The 20,826-nt window shown below is 39.5% G+C and overlaps 2 protein-coding genes across 10 annotated transcripts in view; one reads left to right on the forward strand and one right to left on the reverse strand.

The window, feature by feature from the left end:
- Positions 1 to 20,826, forward strand: part of smyd3 (SET and MYND domain containing 3) — a 232,393-nt gene that overhangs the window by 39,849 nt on the left and 171,718 nt on the right. The gene's annotated exons all lie outside the window — the stretch shown is intronic.
- LOC113024243 (uncharacterized) lies at positions 5,188 to 13,961 on the reverse strand. 9 transcript variants are annotated; one of them, XM_026171172.1, is made up of 5 exons: positions 8,235 to 13,961; positions 7,988 to 8,070; positions 6,204 to 7,900; positions 5,574 to 6,019; positions 5,188 to 5,485 (listed from the first exon to the last, which is right to left on the reverse strand). In XM_026171172.1, exons 1-3 carry the CDS (start codon positions 13,647 to 13,649, stop codon positions 7,843 to 7,845), a joined length of 5,556 nt encoding a protein of 1,851 aa, XP_026026957.1. In that variant the 5' UTR covers positions 13,650 to 13,961; the 3' UTR covers positions 5,188 to 5,485; positions 5,574 to 6,019; positions 6,204 to 7,842. The 9 variants fall into 9 exon arrangements, with proteins under 9 accessions (XP_026026957.1, XP_026026976.1, XP_026026934.1 ...); XM_026171191.1 differs by having other exon boundaries at positions 7,988 to 8,074; XM_026171149.1 differs by having other exon boundaries at positions 6,204 to 13,201; positions 13,256 to 13,961.

The raw sequence follows: 20,826 nt of genomic DNA on the forward strand, positions 1-20,826 counted from the left end.
GAGAAAATTGTTGTTTACACTGTTGTTAGCATGTATCGACTAACAGTTTGACCATTTTCTTGCAAAAAGTCCCATATGGAAAAGATATATATAAATCTTATAAAGTTTGTATCTGTCTTGTGTGAAACTTGTATGAAAAGCATACAAGAGTGAAAACAGATATAAGATCCCTTGAAAAATTATATAATGAAACTTGTATGTTTTGGATACTTACTAAAACAATATATGAAAGTAATGAGAAAGTGGCCACTTTTTTTTTTTACTATTTCTTTTCCATATGGGGTAGTAGCAAAGCTATGACTAAATTCTTTGAACAGTCCCAGGTTTCCATATACTGCAATATGCAGGTGAAACCTTTAATCAGTGATGTCATGGGGTAAACGGTATATTTTCGCTTTGGTTAATTGTCAATTTCCCATGTCCCCTGCTGTTTGCAGGGATTTAATGGCACCGTGTACATGAAAGTTATTTTCAGCTTTTACAGTTAATTTGGATGATAAGGAGTGATAATATTAACATCACTGTGCTTAAAGGCCACACATTTTCTGTCCCTTAGCTAAATGGCCTGTATATCTGAGTCTAAGAAATCCTTTTACAGGACGAAAAAGCTAAGAGCAAAGTGTTAGCCTCAGAAATGGTGATCAGGTTTGCAATCGGTGCTTTGGTTCATGAAATACGGCTGTAAATATAGAATTTCTAATGGTACAGCTACAATACAGGGTTCAAGTACGCACTCGTCCACCCACCCATCCTCTCTTCCTGTTCACCTGTCTGCAGGTCATTAGCGGGTTAGGTAAAACTTCCTTGTCTTGTGGAGGCTGGGGGAGGGCAACTGCAGCCTGTAAAGTATCCAGCGGAAGAATGCTTAACCATCAGTCCTTTTATTTCCATCCTGAATATAAATGAGTTTCTGCAGGCTTCGTTCCCTCAGTCTCTCTCTCATCTGTCTCTCATCTCTTTCTTTCTCAGTCTCCTCTTAAACCACAGCCAAGCATGAAACAGCGAGTGCTGTTCAGGGACAGTGAGTCACACCTTCCCTGACTATCAACTTCTCACTCTTCTGTGTGTGTGTTTGTATGGGTAACATTTGTGTTCCTGCAATCTTTTTAAGTGGAAATGAGCATGAATTTTCTCAGAAACCCAAAAAGCCTATTTGCTGTAACTTATTATGAAGAGGATTATTTTTAGAGTCAGGGACAGGAAATAATCGCGTGTTTGTGTTTTTTATGTGCACTTATTTGTTGTCCCATAGTGGATGAGAGCTCGGTATCATTTTCTTTCTGGTTTCTGTTATTTTCCCTTTAATGGGCATTCATGCTGTGCTTCCTCTTGTTAAACATCAGCAACTCGTCAGGAACACAAATAAGACTTTGTGTGTGTGGATGCAGATAAACAGGCACACGTTTTATTCTCTCCATTGTGTCATCTCTGCTTCCCGTGCATAGACAAAGGAGCACAAATTAGACATGCTGTTATAAAAAAACAAAACAAAAACAACTTATATTGTAGGCTATAATTTCTTCCTAAACACTAAGTTGCAGTAGTTTTTTTTTAATGATAACATTAAAACTTTGTGAACTTTCTTGCACAAGACAAAGATAATCATTTGTGTAGCCCACTTCCACACTATCCGGTTGTTCAGTGATGACGCGACGAATCCTACTTCTGGGTCTAAAGTAGTCTGCGTTTAATATGGCTTTTGTGTTGTTAACATGTTTAATGTTATGTATTTTCTTCTATTTGATCTCAAAAAGCTCCTAAAACAGTCAGCGATCACTGTTGACCTCCCTCGGCTTTTATTACCACTAATCATTTATTTAAGCTCAGTTTTTACCTTAGGATGTAACTACAGCCCAGCCCATGCAGCAGTATATGAATGACTAACCTCGTATTGTGGATGGATTATCTCAGTTGTTCTCCTGGCTGAAGTTTGGTCCTTTTACAGCATCCTGCCGTGCGATTACATTTGTTTCTGACCACCGAGAACACTCACGGTAACTTTTATCGAGTGGAAAAAAAGTTAGCTTGTTTATATTATGCTAACATAGCTGTGTCGCTAGGGATCACGTAGCACATCATTATATACCAGCTAGCCCAACTTCAGTAACCCTACAAACATCACTGCTTTTTAGTTTTCTTTCTTCATTTATGCTGGAAGTGATAGCAGAGCTGTACGTTTTAATTTGTTTCCAAAACCCCGCAGTCAGGACATGCTATATTGTATTTAGATAGAAGCTAGCGAGCTAACTCCCTGCTAACTTCTAACTCTGTTAAATGTCATAAATTCCGTTTTCATGGATGCCTGGATGTTAAACTCAATTGTTACACCTGGTAGAGCAGAACGCTGATCATTTTATTAAAGATGAAAAACTTTAGATAGTTTTTCAACTCTCAGTAATGCCATAGTGATCGTTTGATATATGGACCTGCAGCGGAGTTTAGACCCAGACACGGCTAGTGACGTCAGACTGAACAACCGGATAGGCCAGGTACTGTGGTAAATGTAAATTCAGTTTTGAACTGAAACCTGGTTTTTAATTGTAAATAATTAAAAGTCCCAGCATTTTGGAAATGGGGTTATATATTTGCACTTAGAGTTATTCAACTTGGTGCTGATAAGAAAGTTTGTGGTGGTATCATGTCTGCAGACTAAATATGCATTTACATCCAACTGCCTTACTTAGTCAGACTTGAGTAATGATTGTAATTATTGGAACTCATATTTATACTAGAAAAATTTGCATTTCCTGCGAAAATGCAGTGTGGATGCTTAAAGCTGAAGCTGTATGCAAAAAGTAGCTGAAAAAGCTGAAAAGTTGCAGAAATTGTAAAAACTTTGCAGAAGCAAAGGAACTTTGCTAAAATGTAATAACTTAGCAGAACTGCAATCACTTAGAGGAAACTGTAAAGCTGAAGCTGTCTGCTGAAAATAGTTGAAAATAGCTGAAGAAGCTGAAGAAATCAAAGTCAGTGTTTAAAAAGTTGTTGAAATTTTAATAACTTTGCAGAACAATATCAAGTTAAGAAAAATGTAATAACTTAGCAGAAATGCAATAATTTAGAATAACATAACTTAACATAACATAACAAACAAAAGTAGTGTAACCTAGCAGGAATAATATAATTTAGTAGAAAATTAAAAACTTGGCAGAAATATTACAACTTATCAGAACTGCTAGAAATTTGCAGAAATGTAATAATTAGGCAAAACTGTCAACAGATAACAGCTGAAAATGCTGAAGTAACCTCAAAGTTACTTGTTTAACTGTGAAAAATTACCAAAAACATTAGAAAAGGAAGAAAATGTGCCGGCAGATAAACTAATGTGGAACAAAACCAAGGTAAAATTGCGAGTTTGCACAGCTGGTGAAATCTAAAAATGGCAAAAAAACATAACAAAGGCAAGACCCACACAAACAACATTTAGGTAATAAATGCACAAGATGCTGCGGTCAGAGATTAAAACACCCAAAAATAATGTTATTGAAATGCCAAAAAGTGGCAGAAAGTTTAGAAAGTAGAAAACCAGTAGTAGAAAAGTAGAACATTCAAATATTTTTAGAAACATATGATACAAAATATTTACTCAGTTGTTTCCAATGATTACAATAATGGCATAAAGAAATAAAAAATACCATTTGGGACAAACAGAAAAATATTAATAGAAAATGCAAATCAAATTGATCTAAAATCTATACAAACAATTGAAGCATCTGTTGGAATTGTGAACATATCCTTGTTTGCCATGTTTATGTTTATGGCCCTAAGATGCGCAGACACATGATAGGCTATTAACTGCAAAAATATACACATATATAGCAAGTGAGAGACAAAAATATATCCTCTGATTTGCTGGAGTTTTGTGTAAATACCATTTGGCAAGGATAAACAACATGTTCCTATGCCACATTAAAATTTTCATAAGCTTAATTTTTTCAATTAGTTTACAGTTTCCTGATTTGATGATAAATATGGTACCAATCTACAAAATACTGTCAAAATGAAGTCCACATTGTGATATATTTGAGGTGTGGAGAGTCACACAGCTGAACAATCGATTTGCATATTTAAAGAAACAAGGATCAAATAAAGAACATTGTTGTGGAATAAATTACAGTGAAAAATAATCACTGCTTTGCGTTAGAGAGTGACTTATGATGAGGTATTAATTGGCTTAACTTTACCTCTAACAGCTTTTCACATAGTGCTGTGACCAGGGTGAAATCCATCATAAAGTAACTGTAAACAGTAGAACCATTAGCATGAATGTTATGGTTCTACTCTGATCAAAACTCAAGTCAGCTGTGTGACCTGATATAAAATGATAAAGAGGAACACATATAAATGACCTTTATGAACTTTTCAAAATGACTTTATATGTCTGACCCATTATCTATATATATTAGAGCAGCGGTCCCCAACCCCCGGGCCTCGGACCGGTACCGGTCCGTGAGTCGTTTGGTACCGGGCCGCGAGAGATGAGGCTCAGGTGTGAAATGTATAGTTTTCAGGGTTTTTATCGGTTTTCAGCGTTATTTTGTTATCGTTTTTATCGTTTACTTGGTTTTCCTCAGTCTTTTCATGTGTGTTATGAATAAATTTTCTTTTTTTCAGTACCGGTACTAGTTTTATTTTGTTATATTTATCCGCGACACCTTAAAGGCCGGTCCATGAAAATATTGTCGGGCATAAACCGGTCCGTGGCGCAAAAAAGGTTGGGGACCGCTGTATTAGAGCAGATGTGGAAAACCACTGTTAGACCTACTCTATACTAATGTAGTTACTGACACCCCATACTAAGGCAGGATTCATACAAACACACATTATTTATTCTCTTAAACACTTTCTTTTTTCACATTTTGAGATTGTGTAATTTCTAAAAAGAATACATGTAATGGTTCAATAGATATAGTTATTTAAATGTCCATAATAATCACATGATCATTTTTGTACATCCTACAATCCAGGATTTAGAGCTGTGTGTCTGTATGAATTCAGCTTGCTATACTTATAGACTTAGATATATTAATCCACTATTTACCCAAACAAGTTACATTGTTTGGGTAAATAGATTGGGTTTGTTCTACAAAATAATTATTCAACAATAAAAAAAAAACACAAAAAAAATCTGCACATTAATCCAGAGTTCAGTTTCATATGTCTGATATTGTTAGTTAAATCTGATGACACAAACACAGTCAATAATTCATTGCTAGTGTGACATGTGGTCCTTTTTGCCTTTGACCAATGATATGCTGGGTACTTGGACCAGTTTAGTATTTGCTGTCACAGAGGAATGTTAACCAGAAATCCAGAAGATAAAACTTAAAAAAAATATGTTAATTGCAAACATGTTTTTGCTTAGTAAAAGGATTGAAATTACATGGAAACTGTCACCTTAAAGCCTCATTGTAAATATCATCACAAACAGATGTTTTCCACACAGTTAACAAAGCTCCACCACATCCGATCACTGCACATAAATCTAAAAGAAAACAAAAACAAATAAAATAAAAAAAATTAACACAAGGGAAGACTTTTGATTTAATAACTAAGCTTAAAACAAGTGTTACCTTTGAATATTTGTGGGAAAAATCTGATGCTACCCCAAGAATACAAAGCCACACTGGAAACGATGACAGGCTTGCAGCCCTGTGTCTTCCTGGAGTGAGGTGCCTGATCAGTAGCAGTGAGTTGACAGAAGTTGGTGTCTGTAAGAGTGGCCAAACACTGATACTCTGTCCACTTGAGTAGAGTCTAAGAAGCTGGAATGCAGGCACACTGGACGAGCTTGTTGTAAAAAATACAGAAAAAGGAACATTTTATTTGTGTTAAGGCCTAAAAACTACAAATAAGTTATACAATGAACAATATTGAAATACCTTATAGGTGCTGCAGGCCACATAACCAGAATCCAGAGCAATCTCACACTCACATGATGGTGAGGAAAGACATGAGCTCTGCAATGAGGTTTGAAGGCCTCAGTTGGGACACGGAAGAACTCAGAAGACAGCAATACCTGCACAGAGAGACAGAGTAGAAAAAGCATAGATTTGTAATCCATAATGTGAATTAAAACTCAAAAAGTGTCAACAAGTATAATCATTTGAGTGTGGAATTATTTATGCAATAAACAGGATTTAAATTGATTAATTGGATTAAAAACACTGACTTTTTTTTTTATCAAAGATAAAGAATCATACCTCTCTCTGCTCTGAGGATCACTGAGCATCTCTGACAGGAAATACAGTTTCCTCAGTAGGGGTCATCATTCATGGTCTCAGAGGTGTGTAGTGTGGCAGCATGATGATGGTCTCCAGATCAGGCAGGAGGTCAGGTGATGGGTGTGTCATCTTCTCCATTGAAGACATACTGGTATGGCAGTTCATAAAACAGCAGTCTCTGTGTGGCATGTAGTTATCTGTGCAGTCCAGCACTGGTGGATCAGGTTTGGCTCAGCAGTTCATGAAGATGGTGTTAAGATGTTGTTGTTTCAGCTGAGGATGGTGAAGTTTGAAGGTTTTCCCACAAAGGAAACAGGACTGTGTGTGCCCTGTCTGAAAAAAATACATCTACAAAACATAAAGTGCTTTTAACACCACCCACCCCCCCTCCCCACCCACCCATCTCAGCCCCCAAGTGTCTATATAATGCTGGTATGGGGTGTCAGTTACTAAATCTAATTAGTGCATCAGAAAACGGGGGCTACACCTAAAGCCCCCGCTTTCTGATGTCTTTGTTTATTAGCAGCTTTTTCCAGCTGCTCAGAGAATTCTGACTTGGCCTTTATCCACCCAAACCCAAACCCACCCGGATAAAGGCCAAGTCAGAAAATGGATGCAGAAACTTTCCATGTACTTCTAAATCAGTTTTTATACATATTCTGTAAGCTGTGAAAATGTTTTTCTCTACATAATGTATCATTATAGACATCTCTGGTAGCCTAAAGATAGTTTAAAACTTTTGACATTTTTTACCTGTAAAACATGATAAGCAAAAACTCATTCATCACAAAAACTTTTGATTCTACAAAAGCTACTATAATCAAGAAAATATAATTGTCTGTATTTATTCATGTGACCCATAATAAATACCTGCATTTATCTGGGATTTATTTATTTACTATTTCATATTTGAAAGCATCTTGGAGGGGAAGATCTCGTTTGTTGAGATACATACGTCAGAGTAAAAAAAGTATCAAAAAAGGAGATAACAATTAACATCCATGAAAAAATGTATAAGTAGATTTAGTCATGTAAAACATGAGAATAAAAAATAAATTATGTCCGTTTAATGCAGTATATTTCAGATCTGAGGTGCATGATAACAGAAAGCAGATCTCCCGGCTCTGCATGAAGTACAGCCATGATTTGGTGAAATGATTAATAACATTGCAATAAGAAAGGGTCTTCTTACAGACAGAGTAGGGAAGACAATTTTTTCCAATGAAAAATATTTTTCATACTCTACAATCAGTAAACTCTGTAACAAACATGATCTGTAATTGTTTCAAAACTCACCAGACGCCTTCATGATTGGCTCAAGGACAGGACACAAAACACAGGGTTGTGGTAACTGTAATATGATCTCAGAACACCTGAATAACGACATAGCTGTGGCTGAGAAATAAAAATGAGGTCAAGCAGGGTGTTCTTGTCTGTAGTGCCAGAAGTGATCAGCTGTGAATACCCTCTCGACTGAAACTGCTCCAGAATCTGTTTTCTTCCACTCTGCAACTGGTTCTCATTAAAATCTCCACACACAATTATTGGGTGACAGTCCATTATTTCAAGTGAATCTAAAAGACTTACCAGGTTTTGCATGAATGGTGTCAAACTGTAGTCAGGAGGTCTGTACACAACAGCAATGAGTGCAGGGAATGGAGCCTGAACCTTCAACACTAAAAACTCAAGATCAGTGACATTATGCAGATACTGTTTTACCTGAACCTGAAAATGATTCCTCAAATACACAACAACTCCCCCACCACTTCTGCTGGCCATGTGAGGAAAGTTTGTGTAGGACACATGTCTGTTGCGTTTGAACATGGTGTAGCCATCCAAATGAAGACTGTCTGCAACAAAGGAGCCTTGAAGGTGAGACTCAGTGAGACACAAAACATCTGCTAAACACATTTCATGATGACTCTTGATGTCACTGATGTGAGATGGCAAACCCTCCGTATTGTGATGGATCAGTGTAAGAGTGTCAAGTCTGCTGGCTGTTTCTCTGACCTGAAGAAGAGGCATCATTTCCTCAACACTGGCTTGTCTCATGGTTTGGAGCGCTGCAGTTACCTCGGGATTGGCGTAAATCTTTTTCTCATCCAAGTCCTGCAAATAGAGTCCACTGAGAGACGTCACCCTGCTGAGAGCAACGTAAGCCATACCTGGTTCAAAAATGTTCTTCATTGAAACTACAGCTGTCTGTGTTGTAAGACCCTGAGTTTTGTGAATTGTGCAAGCGAATGCTAGCTTTACAGGAAACTGTCTGCGTACTGCTCCTTTAAACTTCAGACTCTCCTCTGCTCTCTCAATGTAAACAAGATCATCAGAAGCTGCATTAGCACTGCGGTTGTGTCTCATAGGCTGCCGGTTGTCCATCCTGAGCCCCAGTTTAATTATGTGTCCATCATTTTCAGATCTCACCACCTTTACCAGTATACCAAAAGCACCGTTGACCAAACCGTTTAGTGTGTCCAAGTTTCTGGTCAGCATGACTCGAGCTCCTTCAGCAACATTCAGAGTGTCAGGTAAATCATTTCGCCCACCTGTAAATGGTTTGTCTCTTCGTTCCATTCTGCCTGTACATTTATCCTTCTGGAAATCGTCTGCATTGATGATTATGATGTTTGAATGAAGCTTCTTCAGGGTATCTGTGTTGTGGGATTCCACATTCTTGTTGGTGGCATAAATGTGTAAGACCTCAGTTGGACATTCTTCTGGTGCAGTCACAGCCTGTGACAACAAATCTCTGTCGCACTGAGAAAGCTCATCTGTCTTTTCTTTGACTCTAATCCTGTTCAGCATCTCTGCAAAGGCCACATCATCTTTCTGACGCATGATCTCGGTTAGAGTGATCATCTGAAAATGTTCCTGCCATAGGTCAATCTGTTCTGGATCGTAAACACAGAGAGGTTTAGACTGTCGCACTGGTGGCAGCTGGTAAAAATCTCCAACAGCTAAAACTGACATTCCACCAAAAGGTCTCTGAGTGCCTTTGATTTGTTTCAGTCTTGCATCCACATAAGCAAAAAGGGGTTTTGAAACCATTGAAATCTCATCAATAACAATAATTTCAGCATTCATCAGCTCAGATCTGACTTCATCCAGTTGGTTACCAAGTCCTTGAATGGGTGGTTTCAGACTCCTGGGTAGTTTCAGTAGAGAATGTAACGTAGAGCCATTGATAGAAAAAGCTGCTGTCCCGGTAAATGAAGTCAGTAAAACAGTTGGATTTGATATGTCAGCTTCTTCTGCATTAGCAGGCAGTCTGCTCAGGATCTTTGATGCTTCAGAATGAATACACTTAATCAGATGTGACTTTCCAGTTCCTGCACCACCATTGATATAGAAGAAAAATGGATCTGGGTTCAAACCACAAACTCGCTGAATACACCAGTCTCTTATGGCATAGAACACGCAGGCCTGCTTCTGGTTCAGATTCTGATACATTACACGTACCACGGCTGGATCTACTGCAGGTTGTTCTCTGACGGCTCTGATCTTTGTTACAGCATCAGACTGACGACTGTAGTCGGGGACATTCTCCTGTTCGTTCTCATCATCAGAATGTCTCTCAGGAAGATTCTCATCACATTGCAGCCTCACAACTTCAGATTCAGGAGCCAGATTACACCATTCATCAATCACAACATCCCTATTTTGTTCAAACTCTTCCAGTGCACTCTCAATATCCTCAGAGTTCTTCTCATACTTGTCTTTATTTCTTTTCACAACCCTTTTCACAGACTCACTGTGGTCTGAACATGGAAGTCGTACAAAACCTGAGTTGTAGAAGGACTGATAGGTTTGGAACCCTTGTGGTTTCAGTTCCTGCTCTGATCTGTGTGGAAGGTAAAGTCTCAACAGTCGACCATAATATTGCTCAGGATCTTTTTCCTGTGAACAGTGGTAATATCTGATTATAGCTGGTTTATCATTCTTTCGCCTTTGTACAAATCCAAGCTGGTTTAGAAGAGGAAGCACATCTTTTCCTTCATTTGGACCACTCACCAACCTGCACAAGGCAGCAAAATCAGCCAGTGACATTTCCTCATATTCTGGGGTCTCAGGTCTGCATTTGTATTTATCACTCAAACTTGTCATCCAAATATTACAACTGTCGTGTGTTGTGCTTTCCAGGAAGCTCATGGGCCGACTCATTTTTACTGGGTTATCATCTGTTGGTACAAATACAACACTGCGGGAACATTTTTTCATTTTTAGGCCACAGACTCGAGTCACACACTCCTGTGCGCTGATTTCTCTCTTTTTTGAGTAAGCTTGCATCACAGCTCTCATTTCATCACACTCATTGACGGTGTTCTTATCAGAGTTGTCAATAACTGTCTTCAGGTATTCAGAGAGGCCAGATTCTTTCTTTGTTATATATTTACAGAGGTATTCTATACATGAATAGGCATTCAAAATGAATGAGACATCTAAATTAGAGTTCCAGGCTTCAAGCAGGTCTGGGTTGTAATTGTTGATCCAACACTCATTTGGGTCACGTTTCAGAATCAGAGCTGTTTTCTTGTTTATGTCTTGGAGGCATTGTTCATACTCATTCATTGTTAAGTTGCATCGTGACAGAATCTGCTCTATGGTGAGGGAAGCAGCTTCAGGTTCCTTCAGCAGGTTCAACAAAGGTCTGAGTTTGGCTTTTGCAGCTTCAGTGTCTGAATCCTCATCCTGTCTCACAATCATTGTTCTTGTGGCTGGTGGTTTGGGAAACCCAAATCTACAACCAGAGTTCACACTCTTAAAGCATGTCTTTGTGTGGTTTTTGCTGTGCTTTTGTAGCTCAGTGACTTTTTTGTGCAGTTCAGGTTGTTTTTCTGGATCAGGGAGTTGAGCTGAGATGTATCTGTCAACAAAGTCACAGACAGTTTGGTCATCATCCACATCTGCTTCTACCTTTTCTCGAATCCACAGCAACATGTGTATATGTGGACTACCTCTGTGCTGGAACTCAACTCTGTAAAAGTAATCAATGATCTCACCAAGGGGCTGTGCAGGAGAAAAAAGCAAATCTCTGAACAAAGCCTCAACACGCTTATCAAACATCCGCATGGTGGTTACTGGATTTGATCTTAGAATTTCACACTTTTCTGACCAGTCCAGGGCTTCAAAATCAACCTCTTCACCTTGCTGTCTCTTTATTGCTTGAATCACTTCAGGCCATCTCATCTCAGCAGCAGAGAAAGTGACAAAGAACTGAGGTGTTCCTATTTGGCGAACCATGCTGAATAGATCTCTGGTAGTTTTCTGCCAGTAAGCTGGAGTTCCTCTGAGTGGCTGCATAAATCTGATTGCATCTTTATTTCTTACCAGCTTCTCTACTTCTGTCTTACTTTGTAACATTCCTGATGTGATTTTGCGTCCATCTTTGGTCATAGTTTTACCTTTCCTTAGCTGTATTGTCATGCTGGAATTAGCCAAGTGTATTTCAGTGACAAACTGTGAGAAAAACAGGTAATTTGTGTCTTTAGCAAATCTTGCATCAATGTTGAAAAGCCTTGACTTGAAGTAAGCACTTGGTGTGAGTTTAAGACGTCTCTTTTCATCCAGTGTATTCTGACCGGTAGGAAACTGCACAGGAAATGCCATGGCTTCCAAATGAGGAGTTCTGAAGAAGCTAACAGGATTGTTTCTTTCTGCAGGAGCCACACAATATGTGTTATCAGTGAAACAGAGAATCTCTTCTGAAATGTCAACAGGCTGCAGACAACTTTCTAGAGCAAAACCTCCATTGTTCAAATCACTTTCTGGTTCATCTGGATTTTGTTCCTCTGGTTGTTCATCACAGGATTGCATATTAATAGCTTGGTCACTTTGAGACTCACTTTCACACAAAAGGGCATCTTTTTCATAGTTGTCAATTTCCATTAAATCTGCTTCATCATAATCATCACTTCCCATGCTGGCTTCATCACTGCTGTCATCATCAGGTAATGTTGGATCACAAAGCAATGCATCATCTCTGATAATAATATCTGTGTACTGTGGGTGAATCTGTTTGAGTTTACGCAGGGCTTGGATCAGTTTAGACCAGGTGACAGTCTGGAACAGCTGATGGCCTTTGTAGCACAGTCGTCTTTTCAATTTCACCCTCATGATCTGTGATTGGCTTCTGAGCCGAGGTAGATAGTCAACTGTTTGTTGGACTTCAGATGGTACACACACCACATTACCACGTATGAGTCTTTGTCTGCCCTTTGGAAGAGGAATAATCTTTGCAAATGGTATGCATTTGGCAATCAGATGTCTCTCCAGAATGTTGAGATCGCACAGTTCAGCTGGAATATCCTGCAGTTCTAAACCGTTGACAGCAGCAAGTCTGGGCATGCATCCACTTTTGAGGGAACTGTGACATGTGTGACAGATATACTCTTTTTTTCTCTCAACAGGAAAGCTGCAGTGATCATGACATGCTTCATCACACACATGAACAAATTTACCAGTTAGGCACTGATGAGCTACAATTTGGTGTTTTGAGTAATTTTCTCTTTTGCAGATTTTCACCTGATTAGGAAAAGAAGCTTTTAGACAAACAGTACAAACATAAGATGGTGCTGACTTAATGTTGGATCTGAAACGAGATATGGCCTCATTCATTAAACTGTTATCTGGATGACACTGTAAACTCTCAGCTGGTCGATGCATCTGGCGATATTTCCGTTTTATATTCATTGCACATCTGATATTATGCATCTGTCTGAAAGAAAAACCGTTCCAATATTTTACTCTCATTCGTTCTCTCATATTGTCCTTGTGTTGTTGCTGAAATCGTTTTTCTTCTCCATACCGCTTAGTCATGTAAGATCGTTTTTTCTTTTTAAATTCTTCGCTTTCTTTATATAGGTTATATACATATGACCTCATGTAAGCTTTATGTTTCTCTCTGAATTCAACAGAACTTCTATATGTTCTTCTTATACGTTCTTTCTGCTTTTCTCGGAATATAGAAGACTCTCTATATGTTCTTCTTATACGTTCTTTCTGCTTTTCTCGGAATATAGAAGACTCTCTATATGTTCTTCTTATACGTTCTTTCTGCTTTTCTCGGAATATAGGATTGTCTTTGTATGTCCTTATGACACATTCCCTTTTTTTCTCTCTAATTTTAGCACTTTCTCTATACAGCCTTTTCATTTGCTCCTTCTGTTTTTCCTTAAAATCATCTCTTTCTTTATAGATCTTTCTCAAATGTTCTGTCTGTTTCTCTCTATATGTAGCATTTACTTTATACAGATTATTTTTGTATACTCTCTTTTTCTGTCTGTGATTTGGATCATTAGACTTTCTACTGGAATTTCTTTTCTTTGCCTTAAAGCTTTCATCAAAAGTGTACATCTCCCTTTCCTTCCTTTTCTGATTTTCCTTTCTTTGTGGTAATTTCTGTTGGGCCACTGACCTTCTCCTCATTTTTTGTGCTTCCTGTTTATTACGTTTCAAAATTTTATGTGGCACTTCCTGTGTTGCCTTAGTTGAACAGGAGGCAGTGTTTGAATCATTCTGAGGAACAGCATCTGATACTACCTGAGTTTCTCTCACAGAAGATGCAGATGTTTCTTTCTGTAAATAATCAGAAGCACGATTCTTGTTTTCAGTAGCAGCTGTCTCATCTGAAGAATCCACCCTGGATGATGTCACTTCAGTGATTACAGTCTCCGTAACAGTTTTCCGTGTCTGCTCAGTGGTTGTTTGGGAATTTAATTCATGGACAGGTTCATTTAAAGCTGCGCTTGGAACACTTGCAGCGGTTCGTTTGTATTCGGTGGTTTGATCAGCATCTCTTTGGTAAGGAGCGTTTTGACTGTGAAACTCGATTGGCTGTAGCTCATAGGTACAGGTTGGTGCGATGCTAAACTTTCGGTACAAGCATTTGATCCTGTCAATCATGTCGTTAAGACGTGTGAATTTTAACATCACTGCAGTTCCACCACTTACATCTAGCGACAATGGCATTCCTGTAGACTTACGTGGGTGAGGATCAAAATATGCGTATTCACCTGAAGTCAGCCTGGAAACTGCAATGGCTGTTCCTCCCATGACTAGCAAAGCATAGCAAATGTCTGAAGCCAAACACTGTAGTCCCTGTTCAAGGCTCGGAAGACGATCTGTACCGTCAAATGTGCCATAAAGAGCAAACTGAGACATGTCGACTTGATACTCGTGTCTGCGGCTGATGATCACAGTGGGAAGTTCATCACAGGCTAGAAACACGCTGTTCACAAACCTCTTTCTGGCATCTGAATACACGGCATGGCCTTTGTCCAACACACGGTTAAGATCTGCTCTGGTAATGAATTCATCCTCGTGTAAGAATGACAGGAAACCAAACTGTTCGCCATGCATTGCTGATTCCGGTACTTTCCATACTTAGCATTGGCCTGGCTTCGGGATGCACAGATGCTACTCACTTGTGGACGACTTTCACTGTTTGTAACCTGTACATGAGACGGTCCTGGAGCTTCTCCATCATGCTGCGTTTGCACAGTTAGCTGGGGTTCAGTCTGGATTACCTGCTGTACTTTAGCATTTGGCACCGATGATGAGCAAACACCTCTCTTTACCACATCTGCATAAGACACTGCGGCTGTCTGAACGCTGAGCTGCACTTCTGGACTGGGAATACTTGTAACAGACACCTTTACCTGCTCACTGGTCTGAGAAAGATTTACCTGTTCCTTCTGCTTTTGCCATCTAAGCTTCTGGGACTGTGACCTTTGACCTTTCCTTGGCATTTTGTGCAAGTACAAAACTGGACCTTATATGTATTTATACACAAATGTATACAAAAATCAACCTGTAAACACTGAAAAACTCCTCAAGTTTCTATTAAATGGATAAATGTAAAAACTATACAAATGGTAAAGTGTTCTTATAACTGTTTAATTGATGTAAAAGGCTGACTTAAATACAAACTCAATATAAAGTTATAAAGATCTTTATGCATTTAGGATCCCCATTCAGTTTGTATAGTATGTGTATGCTGGGCCTGCCTCATTATTCTATGAGAGGAAACGTGTTTCAGAAGCAGAGAAAGTGGTGATTTCCACAGGAGTGATAACATTTATAAATAAATAAATAAAAAGCCAGACTTGAGAGCACTGAATTTCACCAGGACTTCCTGCCGTTCAAATAAAAAGGAATCAAAGGTGAAATAAAAAAGAATAACAGACAACAAGAAAAAGAAGAAACCAGCGGAGGACGAGTCCGTGTAATCTGTCAGGCACTCTGACTGCACAACAATAATGTGTGTGTGTGTGTGTCTGTGTGTGTCTGTGTGTGTGTGTGTGTGTGTCTGTGTGTGTGTGTCTGTGTGTGTGTGTCTCTGTGTGTGTGTGTGTGTGTGTGTGTGTGTGTCTGTGTCTGTGTGTCTGTTTCTGTGTGTGTGTGTGTGTGTGTCTGTGTGTGTGTCTGTTTCTGTGTGTGTGTCTGTGTGTGTGTGTGTGTGTGTTGTGTGTGTGTCTGTGTGTGTGTGTCTGTGTGTGTGTGTCTGTGTGTGTGTGCTGTGTGTGTGTGTGTGTCTGTGTTGTGTGTGTGTGTGTGTGGTGTGTGTGTGTGTGTGTGTTGTGTGTGTGTGTGTGTGTGTGTGTGTGTGTGTGTGTGTTGTGTGTGTGTCGTGTGTGTGTGTGTCTGTGTGTGTGTGTGTGTGTGTGTCTGTGTGTGTGTCTGTGTGTGTGTGTGTGTGTGTGTGTGTGTGTGTGTGTGTTTCACTCTAAAGAAATATGCCAGAAATATGTGGTTGGATGATTACTAAGGTCAGTAAACACTGCTGTAGGAGAGAAGACCAAAGCTTTGGCACTGCACTTAAAACTATTGGCAATCCTTGTTAATTGTGCTTTTTGAATAAATTGGCTGTTAGTGAGCAGCGATCACAGCCGCACTCACATTCAGCTGCACAGCACCTGTGTGATTCGCTTTAATACTCTCAGGTTTTCAGGTTTGATCTCATCACACATCACTATAACTTCACACCTGTGTACAAAGAGATGATGTCAGAGCTCAGCCTTAATCAAAATGTGTGGACTATGTTTAAAAATCAGATCATTTAAAGAAGTGCTCGAGAATCCCAACACAGTTGTGTCAGTAGCTTGTTGATGGCCACCAAAAGTTTCTGATCACAGACATTTAACCAAATATTAGTGGAGCTGTATACATATTTTTGACTCATGTGTAGATTAATGAGTAACCAAAACAAGCTCAAGCTTCTGCACCCAGCTCTTCTTTTTTACAGACTTCCCCAAAGTGAAGCAGACGATGAGAAACAGATGAGAAACAACGGGAACTAAAAATGTCAAGATTATGAAACTCGAGCTGAACTTAACCACAACGACAAGCTAGAATGCCAAAAACAAAGCACCTGAGCAGGAAGGCTGCCCTGCGACCAAAGCTCCATTCGAGTAAACAGGAGGGCAGGTGGAGCTGCTGCTGTGACATGATGCTAAGTATTGCGCTTAAATTTCATACAATAAAACACTGAGTGAGTTGGAGCGTGGGTGGGTGGTTTGAATGCAAACATAACAGCACCGCTTTGTCCTGTGATATTTGTGATGATTTAATATTACAGCGTCACATGCAGTCCCTGCCAGCTCTGTGATGTCCATTTTGTGTCCGTGCACTGTTTTGTCCTGTTTTATTATCATGTTACACCAATCAAAAACAAAACCAACAAAATGCACCAGGAGCAACAGACTCATTGCCGTTGCCAGGCAACAGAAACTGCAGGAATCCTCAGGTAAAAAGTTAAATCTCACGACATCCAAAATAAACAAGCAACTGTTAGTTATTCAGTGGTATGGACAGGCCTGCTGTAAGCTGTTTGACTTCACAGTGACCTCTGTCATTTATTATTTATTAGAGGTGTGGGATGCACAACTCTTGGAGTTGGTTCCTTACTTAATGCAAGCCCTGCAGATGCAAATTAAAGCATGATCCCAAAACCTCACGCCTCATTTCTCATCTCATACATTCTGTTGTGCCGGGGGCAGCTGCTGCCAGTTTACAAGTCTGCACCAGCAGCATTTACTGGTGTAGTCCCACAACAGTTTGTGCAGTTTATCTAAAAATGTACACAGGCACCCCATTACCACCTAAAGAAGGTCCCTGTCGAGATACCATGTGCAGGTGAGGTCCGTCTAACCCTTTCATTTACATTTACTGAGTTGAGATTATGACTTAATTATAAATTGCTCCTTTGGAGTATCAATATTTTCCATGTTTCCAATGGGGCTATTTTTGACAGCACGAATCAGGTACTAATGAAATACTCACCTGTTTACTGTCTACGAGTACTTAAACATAGGTACAGCAGAAGGAAACAAGGCTGTAGGGAACAAGGAGGAGGAAAGGAGAGATAGATTAATAAATAACCTCAGGTAAACAAAACAGGGGCCTTAGTTACAGGTGCACATCACACTCCACACACTGTATTCTCAACAGTAAGTTCTGACTGTGATGCACTGAGGAAATAACAGACTGATCTTAGAATGTGTTTTCACATTTCATGTTTGGATTTTAAGAGAGTTGAGAAAATCAGCAGAAACCTCACTGAGAGCTAATAAACTCCAGTTTTAATATCCGAAATGAATGATCATTAATGTGAGTACCTGGACAGGTTAGTTCCCCAAAGACCAGACAGACAAAAAGCTTGATATCAGACAGAACTGTCAAATCAATCCAGTCTGACTGTGTTAGCCCAAGGCAAACACAGGAACAGAGGAACAGTCTGTGTGTGTTTAACCCAACCAGTTAGATTTTACTGGTTTAAAAATAACAAAGTAGGTTTCATGCCTACAGGGAGTGCAGAATTATAGGCAAGTTATATTTTTGAGGAATAATTTTATTATTGAACAACAACCATGTTCTCAATGAACCCAAAAAACTCATTAATATCAAAGCTGAATGTTTTTGGAAGTAGTTTTTTAGTTTGTTTTAGTTTTAGCTATTTTAGGGGGATATCTGTGTGTGCAGGTGACTATTACTGTGCATAATTATTAGGCAACTCAACAAAAAACAAATATATACCCATTTCAATTATTTATTTTTACCAGTGACACCAATATAACATCTCCACATTCACAAATAGGGATGGGTATCGTTTAGGGTTTTATCCGATACCGGTGCCAAATCGGTACTTTTGAAACGGTGCCGGTGCTCAAACCGGTGCTTAAAGAATGGAGAACACAAAATTGGTCCAAAAACCTCTCATGTTCAGCTGGTTTTTTGTAAAAAGATAACAATGGTAGCCTTTTCTGCAGCTATAGGGCATATATGGTATCACTCTTGGCTGGAAGCAGTGCTTACAGTTTTTTACAGCCGCTAGGACACATTTCTCAATACTTAGGTCACTTTTGCAAAACACTTCACACAATCCTCCTAACTGACCGTCAGCTTGGCAAAGCAGTTCATTTCACATTCAAAATGCACTACAACTACCAAAACACTTCATTCAGGTCTCAAATAAACTCATTCTTCCAGAACACTAGCAAAGGTTGACAGCCGACAAACACACTTTGTCACCCACAAAACAATGACCTAAAAAACACTAACAACATGTTACACAGTGTTTTCCTGTGTAAAACAAGGACACATCTCTGTTTATAATTTCAATATATGTTACTGGAATGAATCAGACATCATGCAGAATTCGTTAATATTTGTTTATGTATTTTTATTTTTTTGCACTAAGTAATCCCAAAATACAAGAATTTGTATACACACCATCCACTGATACACATACAATAGTAATGCTAATCTACTCGGTCTTCTCCATTTGGCCACAGGTTGTCATCCACATCACATCTTATGTCATCTTGGGCAATACACCTAGGAAAGAATCTTCTGGCTGCCAGAATTGAAGGAGTTGAAAAATTGAAGGAGTAACACCTGTGCAGATGTTCATCTACAATGAGAATCAGCTGTGGCTGGTTAAACTGCATGTTTAGATTGGAAATATGTTTCAATAAAATATTGCTGTTGCATTTTGCTGTCTTTTCAAGTTTTGCATTGTGTTATTGTTTTGGCCATAAGTTTAACAGTTTTGAAAACAGTATGTAAGCACATGCAAAATGTCCTGTACGTACAAAGATTTTTGGCAGTTGTTGCGTCTGAGTGAGAAGATAATTCATGAAATTTGAGAGATGTAGTCATTGAATGCATTTTGTGCCAAAACAATGATAACTGGTCCTCAGTTTAGCCCACATAGACTTCTGTTGTGCTCACTGTGTGAGGAGTTTTGCAAACGTGACCTAAGTATTGAGACATGTGTCCTAGCGTCTGTAAAAAACTGTAAACAATGGAAAAAACACAAACTTTGTCCAAAAACCTCTCATGTTTACCTGTTTTCCACTTTTTCTTTGGTCATTTTAGCCTTTTTGGCCAGGGTGAAGGGAGTATCTGCCATCAAACAAGAAGACAGCCGCATGTAGCTATTATGATGTTTGCTAGTTCACCTTACATGCATTAATGTAATAACGTGGTTAGCCTACTCACGCAGAGAAGAACGGCTGCTGCTGCATCATCATCCGTCATCATTTCTGCTACACTGGCAGGGCTAGGGGCCAGGACTCTCCTCTTCGTGTTTTTGGGGGATGTTGCTAACTCCGGGTCAGATAACAGGCACCACACCCGCAGTAGATGTGCTCGGTGTGAGGTCTCGCAGCAAGCTATCAAATACGGCGCATTTTTTCGGCTTTTAAAAAAAACGCTATGCGTCGCCAGGTGTTTCATCAGATTCGAGGTGTTACCTCCTTTGACAGTATCACAGTATCAGCTTAAAGCACTTGTTGCTGCTGAGTTTGCATCTTTTGCTGTGAAGTACAGCCAGACTTTTGACCGCTTCGCCTTGGACATTTTTAATCTGTAGCTCTGCTCTAAAAGAACGTACGTACCTGGACCCGCCTACTATCCTCGGAAACGTAAAATGATTGGCTAGAAGTGTATCACAGCTCAGGAAAAAAAAGCACCGAAATAAAGCACCGAAATGTGCGCTGCTTTTCGGTCTGGTTACTACCGTTTATGTCAGAGCCGGTGCCATCATGGCACCGGACACCGGTACCCATCCCTATTCACAAATATACATTTCTGACATTCAAAAACAAAACAAAAACAAATCAGTGACCAATATAGCCACCTTTCTTTGCAAGGACACTCAAAAGCCTGCCATCCATGGATTCTGTCAGTGTTTTGATCTGTTCACCATCAACATTGCGTGCAGCAGCAACCACAGCCTCCCAGACACTGTTCAGAGAGGTGTACTGTTTTCCCTCCTTGTAAATCTCACATTTGATGATGGACCACAGGTTCTCAATGGGGTTCAGATCAGGTGAACAAGGAGGCCATGTCATTAGTTTTTCTTCTTTTATACCCTTTCTTGCCAGCCACGCTGTGGAGTACTTGGACGCGTGTGATGGAGCATTGTCCTGCATGAAAATCATGTTTTTCTTGAAGGATGCAGACTTCTTCCTGTACCACTGCTTGAAGAAGGTGTCTTCCAGAAACTGGCAGTAGGACTGGGAGTTGAGCTTGACTCCATCCTCAACCCGAAAAGGCCCCACAAGCTCATCTTGATGATACCAGCCCAAACCAGTACTCC

The sequence above is a fragment of the Astatotilapia calliptera genome, chromosome 1 (genome assembly GCF_900246225.1).
Source record: "Astatotilapia calliptera chromosome 1, fAstCal1.2, whole genome shotgun sequence".
NCBI classification, from domain to species: Eukaryota; Metazoa; Chordata; class Actinopteri; order Cichliformes; family Cichlidae; genus Astatotilapia; species Astatotilapia calliptera.